Source organism: Hydra vulgaris, chromosome 12, assembly GCF_038396675.1.
Source record: "Hydra vulgaris chromosome 12, alternate assembly HydraT2T_AEP".
NCBI lineage: Eukaryota > Metazoa > Cnidaria > Hydrozoa > Anthoathecata > Hydridae > Hydra > Hydra vulgaris.
Window position 1 is genome coordinate 65,239,328 of NC_088931.1, and position 10,673 is coordinate 65,250,000.

The 10,673-nt window shown below is 27.8% G+C and overlaps 1 protein-coding gene across 4 annotated transcripts in view; it reads left to right on the plus strand.

Annotated features, from left to right (window-relative positions):
• Positions 1-309: 309 nt before the first annotated feature.
• The window catches only part of LOC100200061 (phosphatase and actin regulator 3), a 63,413-nt gene continuing 53,049 nt past the window's right edge, over positions 310-10,673 (plus strand). For 2 of the 4 annotated variants that reach the window (XM_065814133.1, XM_065814134.1), the window contains exon 1: positions 350-841. In XM_065814133.1, coding sequence (XP_065670205.1) covers positions 571-841 — 271 coding nt within the window. In that variant the 5' untranslated portion in view covers positions 350-570. Of the gene's footprint in view, positions 842-10,673 lie in introns of all 4 variants that reach the window. The other 2 variants (XM_065814135.1, XM_065814136.1) reach the window with 2 other exon arrangements.

Consider the following 10,673-nt stretch of genomic DNA (forward strand, 5'->3'; position numbering starts at 1 on the left):
ATCATAAAAGTTTTTTAATTAAAAAATTAAAATAACTTAAAGTTTTGCAAACTTATCAATATAACTTTCTAAGACTACTTAATCTGCCACATTTGAGTTGGTATTTTCTATAAAATTAAACTTTTTATAGGAAATACCAACTTTCTTTTTGAAACATTTTAGCGTTTTTAACTAATCGCATTTCACGTAATATTTATAAAAAAAACTAAGGTGGAAGAAAAAATAGCTCCTGTTGTGTTTTGCATACTCTTTATAATGTTCTCTGGCTCGGTGCCTGAATTTTCGTCGACTCGATGAATTTTAAATATTAATTAATCACCAATAAGTTATTTTGGGAACATCAAGGCTTGTTTTAATAATATAAATTCCTAAAAAAAAACAACATGAAAATATGACATGAAAGGAATTCGACGGTTGTAATTGTAATATTTGTATTGTTGATTTTCTTGATTTATGGTTTATTTATAGGTGCTATTTGCTTTTTATGAATTTTTTGATTTTAAATTTCATCAAAGTTACTTTTGTCATCTCGACATATGTATATATAATGGGATATAAGTACGAGGTGAAATGGAAATAAAATCACACGATGAAAGCAGTAAAGCTAAGCACAGCAATATTAACTTAGCATCTAGCAACGAATTTTTTCATAATAATAGTAAATCAAAAGAAAATGGAACTTCAAACACTAAAAATGATACTTCTCCTCAAAAAAAACGACATTTTGGATCAGCTTTTAGTAAAAGATTTAGACTTTTGTTTAAACCTTGGAAATGGAGAAGGAAAGGAAGTAAAAATCAAAGACCTAGTTCGTTAAGAAGTCCTCAAAGAACTTATAGTGGTAAGGTTTTATGTGTCGATTACCCTTTAGATAACTACTTTTAAAGAATATAAGTAAAAGATATTTTATTTTTTCGTTGCTAATAAAGCAACTACAATAAATCTATATATAGTGACACAAGATAAAAGCACAAATAAAAATTGCATTTGTTTTCAAAATAAGAAACAGTAACACTAAAAAAACGTTAATAATCGCCATATTTTTAAAAATACAACTTAAGTTTATAATTACATGATAATGTGATAAAACTATAGTTAAAATTATTTTTTAGCCCGATTTTTATTCTAATCAAATATTAGTTATGAACTTTTCAAAGAGCAATTTGTTTTAAATTTCTGTTGCATTAATGTAAAGTTTTATCTTAAAACATTTTAATTGCAAAAATGTTTTGTTTTTTAAATTACGTCTCCTTTGGAGCAATATTGTCATACGTTTTGATTGTTGATCGTTTAGCAACTAATTTGGTTCATTTAACTTAAGTTAAATGAACCAAACCCTGAGTTGATGTATGTACACCAGAGTTGTCCTTGGCCTTGGTGTCGACTTTGCCTTCAGGTCAAAAATTAAAGCCTTGGCCTTGAAAATTTTGGCCTTGGCCTTGATTGTTTTGACCTTGGCTATTGCCTTGTTATGTTTTACCTTGATTGTTTGATGTTTTGCTATGATTTGTTTGATGTTTTGCCTTGATTGTTTTGGCCTTGGTTATTGCCTTGTTATTGTTATGGCCTTGATTGTTTTGGCCTTGGTTAACAAAAAGAATACATTATGTAAAAAGGATTAAAAGATTTCATTCTTTATTTTTATGTTTTTTTTGTTTTTGACTTTCATATATATCTAAAAGTATATTTTCTTATTGACTTTGTTGAGTTCTGTGCATAACCTTGGTTTATTTTTACAACATGTGGTTTTATTGTCACAGCAATTGTTACCTACAGTTTTGTTAATAATTGACCTTGACGTACAGCAAAAATTTAAGTCTTTGGTCTTTAAAATGTTTATCTAGGCCTTGAAAATGTTTGCGTAGACCTAACTCTTATTCTTGGTCTTGACCTTAAAACTATTGGCCTTAGCCTTGTAATTTTTGGCCATGATCTTGGCCTTGGCCCCGTATAATGTGTGCTTGGCCTTGTTTTGTTTGGCCAAAATATAAAAAAGTACATCATAGTATGTATAAATAGCTAATTGTGTAAACATTCAGTATGTATAAATAATCAATTTATTTTTTTAATATTTTATTTTTTTTCAAATTTTTTATACCAGATTTTTCATGAAAATAAAATTTTAGTTAGTTATATACTGTTGTAAAAACCAGGCGGCATAATTTAAAAAAATCTTGTTAAGAATTTCTAAATTTCAAAAAAATTTAGCAATTATTAGAGTTTTTAGTGTATTTTTTAATCACTTCAACATCAAATTAAAAAAACTTTCTTTTGATTTTCCGTTGATTGATCAGCATAAAATTCATAATCATCAATAAAAATAGGGGGAAGTAGATAGAAAAGGAAATTAGTGCTTATATCACTAGAGCAATCATGATAAAATGTGCTCTAAAGCAACAATAGCGTTAAGACAACTAATTTCAATTGCTTAAACATCTCTGGCTTAACTTTAATGATTTTTATGCTTATGCAATACAAATAAAAACTAACCTAGCTTTATCTATCTAAAAAATTAATAAAATAAATTTTGTGTTAAACAGGTTGTTTTTTGTGAGAGAAAAGTGTGGAATATACAATTTTATAAGTGTATATTGCATTAAACCACATATACTGCATATAACTCCCATATGGTGAAAGTTAGGCACCTTTTAGAAAATCGTTAATAACGTCTTTAACAAAGGTAGGTTAAACATTTCATTGGGTGACAGGAATAATGTCGAAAAATGAACTTCAGAATAGTGTTGGATATATTAAAAAGGCCCAATATCACAGAATAGTGTTGCAATTGAATTTAATGAATAGTGTTAAAAACAAAAAAAAGGAATAGTGTCACAAATGAATTTAATGAACAGTGTCGAAAACAAAAAAAGGAATAGTGTTGCAAATAGTAAAACGGAATAGTGTCGTAAATAGTTAATTTCAGTAGTTGCTATATTTTGCTTATCTTTATAGCATATGGCTTTTAAAGAGAGGAAAAAAAAAAAGACAAAGAATAATGAATGAAAAGATTGCTACCAAACCCCAAAAACTCAGTCGATATAGCAGCACTCCTTTGTGGCAGCAGGCTATAAGATAGTTGGTATATGTACTGAAGCCCCTGGCAGCAGGCTATTTCAGTAAGGCATCAAACATGTTATCTAAACACATATTTATAGTTATTATTTTTTTAATTTTGTTACTCTAGGACACTTTCTTTTTTCTATTTTTGATACTATTCATTAAATTTATTTGCGACACTATTCCTTTTTTTTTGTTTTCAGCACTATTCATTAAATTCTTTTGCAACAATATTCCTTTTTTATTGTTTTCGACACTATTTATTAAACTCCTTTGTGACATTCCTTTTTTTATTTTTGACACTATTCATTAAATTTATTTTCGACACTATTCATTAAATTTATTTGCGACATTATTCTTTATTCTATTATTCAACAATCAATAATGTGACAATTTTAGACACTTCCTTTTTTACAATTTCGACAATCAAATTTGTGACAATAAAAATTTGCAACTATCAAAATTTTGCAACACTATTCTGCCACACCATTTTGTTTCTCATTCATGAGACTGATCTTATTACCTCCCCGGAGGATCAGGCTGAAGTACTTGCAAAGAACTTTTCTTCCAATTTGACTCTTTAATCTTATGCCCATACTCTTCCATCCATTCCAGTTAAACAGGTTAACCCATTGTTAGACATTCAGATCACTCCAGCTTCCATTGCTAAAGTCATATCTCAATTAAACTTTAGGCTAGGCTAAGGCTATTGCTCTTAATATATCTAAAGCTTATGATAAATTTCAGCATGCTGGCCTTCTTCAAGCTTGCTTTATATGGTGTATCTGGGAAAGTTTTTAAGATCAAATTTTTTCTTTCTAACCTCTTTATTAAAAACATCATTGAAGGCCAACACTTTTTTTTTATATCCAGTAACTTCAGGGGTACCTCAAAATTCTTTCCTTGGCTCTGTTTTGTTTCTTATCTATATTATTGATTTTCCTGACAACCTTACATCTAATGTGGCTTTTTTTGCTGATAACTCAACTTTATACTCCTGTCTTGAGGAAAAGTCTTCTCTTTTCAATTGCTTAGGACAGTCGATCTTGAATCTGATCTCACTTCTGTAACAGATTGGGACTTGTAGTGGCTTGTAAATTTTATCTCTAACATTTTATCTCTAAAAAACTTAGTTATTTACTGCAAACTATTGCAATACTGTCAACATTCTTTTATTGATGAATGGCTACCCTCTCACTGAGTCCTCTTCTTTACATCTTCTTGAATTATTGTTAACTACTGACCTTTCATGGAAACCATTTTACAATTGGTTACTAGGTTAGCATCTGCTAAGGTTGCTTTTCTTTATCGTGCTCACTATTTTTTACTCCTGATTTTATTCTTTACCTCTACTAATCTCTTATTTGCCCCTCTATGGAATACTGTTGTCATATTTAGGCTGGTTCTTCTAATGATGCTCTTTCTCTTCTAGACAAGATCCAAAAATGTATTTAAATGTAGTTGGACCTACTCTATCTGCCAAGCTCAAGTCTCTTTCCTATCATTGTAAAGTTTTATCTCTTTTTCTATTCTACAAATACTATCATGGTCGCTGCTCAAAGAAGCTATCATCCCTAGTTCCATCAACTAAAACTTATTCTTGCTTGACTGTCATTCAGCAAAGTCTCATCCTTTAACTGTATCTCTCCCTGCACGCCCTAAAAACTTTTATATCTTCTTTTTTTCCCCCTGCACTTTAAACTTTTGGAACTCTCGTCAATCTTCTTGTTTTCCTGACTCATATAATCTACAACTTTTCAAGTCTTCTGTCTACCATTTCCTTGCTCTATAACTCTCTTCTTTTTTTTTTCTAGTAACTCCCAACTTAGTAGTGGTTCTTGCAGTTTGTTGGGAGTAAATCTGAATTAAAAAAAAAAATTAAAAGAAATATATGGCAGTTATATACAGTATATGACAGGGATTAAAATTTAACCGAAGTTGGGGCTAGGTTCAATAAAAAATAGCTTGGGCTAGCAAAGTTTGTGACCAATGTTGCATAAAAATTGATACATCCTAAAGTATATATATTTTTTAATTCAAAATTCATGTTATATTATATATATATATATGCACTTATCTTTATATTAAAAAATCATCATGATCCACATGATCATCATAATCATCATCATGGTCATCATGATCGTCATCATGATCATCATGATCATCATGATCATCATCATCATGATCATCATCATCATCATGATCATGATCATCATCATCATCATCAAGCCTTTTCCTTTTATGCTGTTTCTTTAATATAAAATATCTCAAGGTTTTTTTCTTTAACTAAGACTCGTTCATACCATATGTAATGCACTTTTTTCAAGTTTTCTTTTTTTTTTTTTATCTCTACTATTTTTTCCAAAAGCTGCTTTACATGCTGATATCCAAACCACTTTAATTTTCACTGACAAAGTTGTTTGATATATTTTTTCTAATATCTATTTATATCCAAGTATATATATCTTATTACTTCTCTCCAAAATAAAGCAAAGTTATTTGCAAAGAGCTTTTCCACTAATTTAACTATTAAATCTAATGACCATTCTCTTACTGTCATTCCAGTTAAAGTGGTTAACTCATTGTTAGACATTAAAATCACTTTGGCTTATGATGCTGAAGTCAATTCACAATTTTAATTTTCTATGGCTTGTGATTCAGACAGCTTTTCTATATTACTCTTACAAATTTATTCTTCAGAATTCTCCTTAATCCTCTTTTAACTATTATTAAGTGGTTTGGTTATTAAGTGGTTCCAATATTAAAAACTTTAGAAAACACTCTGACCTCTCCAACTATTTTACAATTAGTCTTCTCTCTAGTATTAGTTTCTTCATATAAAAGTTTTAAGATTATTAAATGATTTTTTTCTATCCGCATCACTTAAGTCATTTTCGAAGGTCTACACTCTTCTTCAACTTTATACTCTTGTGTTGGCAAAAAGTCCACTTTTTCATTGGTTAGAATAAACAGCCAATCTTTAATCTGATCTCTCTTCTGTAACAGCTTAGGGCAAGCAGTAGTTCATGGAATTTAATTCGACCAAAACTCAGTAATTTACTGCAAGCAACTATTGCAATATTGTTGACATTCCTATATTGACGAATAACAACCTTCTTTCTCTCAGACAAGATCCAAAAGCACATTGTTAATATAGTTGGACTTCCTTTATCTGCCAAGCTTGAGCTACTTTCCTATTGTTCTAAAGTTGCATCTCTTTCTTTTTTCTACAAATAATTGTGATTGCTATTCAAACGAGCTATTATCTCTAGTTTGATCAACCAAAACTCATTCCTACTTACCTTGTTATTCAACAATTTTTTTTTACTCTCACCTATCTTCATATTTTCCTGACTCTACAACCTTTTAATTATTCAGTTAACTGTTGCTTTACTCTTTATCCTTTGTTTTCTAGTTACTCATAACTTGATAGTTAATGCTTGCATGAATTAATTTAAAAAAGTATATATATATATATATATATATATATATATATATATATATATATATATATATATATATATATATATATATATATATATATATATATATATATATATATATAGGCTTTGGCAGAAATGGGGCGCGATCGCTTGTGCCCGCCTCCGCACCCATCTAAGTCAATTTATATAAACGTAATGAGGCTTGTGCAAAATACAATGATATTTTTTGAACAGCTAACTTTGTTAATATTTTATTAGATTTGATGTTTGTTAAATTTAATGTTGTTTAATAATGTTTTTTAGGTTTTTTTTCACATTTACAAAAATAATGAAAAACATATGGCACATTTAAAGTAAAATATAATTTTAAGTTTATTTATAATTATGTTTTTGTATGCGTCGAAAGTTTGTTATATTTTTGTTAGCGTCAAAAAGGTCAAAAAGCTCATTAAAATTTTTTTGTTTAATGTTTTGTCATCATTATTTTAAAATAAACACGATAAGTTCAAATGAGCAGTATGAGAATTTCATTAAAAATCATATTAACAAAACTGCAAAAAAAGACAAAAAAACAAACAACAACAACAAAGAGCTATAGCGCTTAAATAGTTTTTAAAAAGCCATTTATTATTTTAGTTTTAAAGTTAATTCCCGGTAAGTCGAACACTGATTCTCGAACTATTTTCTAATGTCTCTTGAAAGCAATAACAATTGTTTTACATGGCTTAAGTCGAACATTCGTTTAGTCGAACCATTTCCTTGGTCCCTTGGAGGTTCGAACTTAGTAAAAACTTTTTTTTTGTAATTACTCACTCTCTCACTTGGAGCTATTTTGTGCAATTTTAAAATTTTTCAAATTAAAAATAAAGTTTTACAAAGAAGAAGAATAACAAATGAACTTTTTATATATGATAACAGGAAGAAACACACACACACAAAAATTATTTTGTTTTGTGTTTCTTTCTATTTTTATTTATAAGAAATTCATTCCTTACTCTTCTTCTTTATGAAATTTTTAATTTTTAATTTTAAAACTTTAAAAATAATAATTAAATTAAGTAATTTAATATAAAAAAGTAATTATATTGTTAACTAAATTAGTAAACTGCAGGGCTCTAAATAATCATATTGCCTTCACAATTTGCTTTTCACACCTTAAAAAAAAAAATTTTTTTAATTTTTTTTTTGTTAATTTTTTTTTTCCTTTCTAAATCAGCATTTTTTTTTTTAACATTCTTAAAAGGAAAATTTTTGTCTAAGTTTTTTATTTGAGGTCATAAAGTATGCCATGCTAAATTTATCTTTTGAATAAAAGTATGATCACTTGCTCTTTTACACAGAGATTTTTATTCAACATAAAGCGAATAGTTATTAAAGTAGAAACTTTCTATTGAAAACATTAAACCAGTGATTATTGCAAACATTAAACCAAAAAATAAATTATTTTACTTCTGTTTATAATTTTTTTTTTTTTTTGCAATTAGATTTTTTTGCATTCATTTGAGCCCTGAAACTGATAGTTACATTTTAGTAGTGTCGATAAACCCAAATGTGTGAGTGCAAAAACTAATATCCTTAACTTAATAGCTGTTACATTGTGTAATAAAAAGTCCTGGACAGGAAAGGCGTGCGATCACATTCTATTCCTGAGCATGCATTTTTTTTTTATGACAACTTAACCAAAGCTTTTTAAATTTTTGAAAACGGTTCAAAAATGCACTAAATAAAGTATAAGATAATTAAGCGAGAAAATGCTTTTGATTAAGATATAAAAATTCAACTCAATCTTTTTCTAATTTAAACAGCAATTATGTAAAAACCAGGATACACAACAATCTAAAAAAAAAGAAATTTGGACCATTCTGATCACATTAGAAAAAAAATTTTTACAAAATATTGATATTTACCTTGCGCTCAAAGCCAAATAATTTAGGAACAATTTGGGGCATTATTCAGGGTATTTTGCCGCTTAAGCACAAGGTAAGTATCAATATTTTTTGAATTTTTTTTATATTTGTTCCAAATTTGGCTTTTGTGTATTCACTTTTTAAAAATTTTATTTTTTTGAACACCCCATATATATATATATACATATATATATATATATATATATATATATATATATATATATATATATATATATATATATATATATATATATATATATATATATATATATATATATATATATACACTGCCGCTCACGGAAGTTAGGACAAAAAATATTTTTTCAAAAGAACAATATTAAAATGTAATTACGTTATAAAATTATTTACTTATATTAGTAAAATTTATGTTTATATAAAAATAAATCAAGTTAAATAAAATTTGTATCAAAAAAATTCTAAATTAAGTTATTTTAATGTAAATTTATTAAAATAGCTAACATTTAAAATAACATAAATTGTACTCACAAGTAAAAGTCTTATCATTTTAAATAAATAAACAGAGAACGCAGAAACACATTAAAGGTCATGTATGAACCTGTATTTTACATTATCAACTCAAATCTTTTAAGTTTGTCATTTAACAAGTATTTCTATTGTTTACTATGTTTTTGCAGATATTTTGTGTATTTTGTGTTAGTGTTTTAAAAATTTCAAGTGCAGAAGTTCAAAGGTAAAATTAAAAATTATTTTTTTAGTGTAAATTCAAAAATATTTAAAAAAATATGCCTAAAGGTAAGCCAATAAGTGTTGAAAAAAGGACAGCAATACTCACTTTGCTTCAAGAAGGCTATACACTTAGAAAAATAGCTGAAAAATTCTGAGTAAATCAACAGTTAGCTATACGATTCGTCGATATCGCGAATCTGGAAGTTTGGAAGACAGAAATCGTCCAGGTCCTTCTCGCATAACAACAAAAACTGATGACCGACATATAAAAATCATCAGTAAGCGTAATCGAATGTTAACTGCTCTACAAATAACAGCTATTTTCAACTGTGATCGAGAAAAAAAAGTTTCTGTCAGTACAATCAAACGAAGATTGCAAAAAGCTAATTTGCTTGGTCCTGTTGCTATCCAAAAACCATATCTACAAAAAGTTAATCGACAGAAGGGATTCCGTTGGGCACAGCTCCACAAAAATTGGATGATGGATGAATGGAAACAAGTACTCTGGACCGATGAGTCAAATTTGAAGTTTTCGGAAATAAGCGAAGAGTTTATGTTAGAAGATCTGCTGAAGAAAAAATGCTAACTCAATGTCTGGTTCCAACAGTAAAACATGGTGAAGGCTCTGTGATAGTTTGGGGTTGTTTCTCTCTGGATGGAGTGGGATATTTGCATAAAATCGATGGTATAATGAGAGCAGAACATTATAGAGATATCCTGGAAACAATCCCTTTGGAACTTCGATTAATCAGAGATAATTTTGTTCTGATGCATGATAATGACCTTAAACATACTGCATTATTATATAGAAATTATTTAAAATCAAAAAAAGCTGAAAATGTATTACGTGTAATGACCTGGCCTCCCCAAAGCCCAGACCTCAACCCCATTGAGTTAATATGGGATGAACTTGATAGAAAAATTAGAACTGTATGTCCAACATCAAAATCTCATTTATGGAACATTATAGAACAGGAATGGAATAATATTCAAAAAGAAACAATTAGAAAATTAATTGAAAGAATGCCGAGAATAGTTAAAGCAGTTATTAAATCAAAGGTTGTTTTTTTGACGAAAAAAAAATTTAATTATTATAATGGTTTTTGTACATTTTTATTACATAAAACTGACTAATAATATATTTTATATTGAAAATGTATAAAAAATATAATTTTTATTAACATAAATTCAAAATTCTATAACGTTATTATATATTAATTTTGCTTTTTCAAAAAAATCTCCACTGTCCTAACTTCCGTGAGCGGCAGTGTATATATATATATATTGCCTTGTTATGAGATTTTGCTGCGTAACGAAAAGCGTAACGCATTTCAAAGTAACTCAACTCAGCAAATATATTTTGTATTGTTAGAAGTTATATTGCATCACTATTGTGTTTTTTCAAGTACTGGATTTTAATTAAAGTTATTTTATTAGCAAGTTAAAAATCATACAAACAGTTTTTTTTTTCTCACTATAATAAAAGTTACATATAAAATCTAAGTTCTAAATTTAAAAAAGCATTTTTATTATTTTTATCAAATATGAACTAAATTTT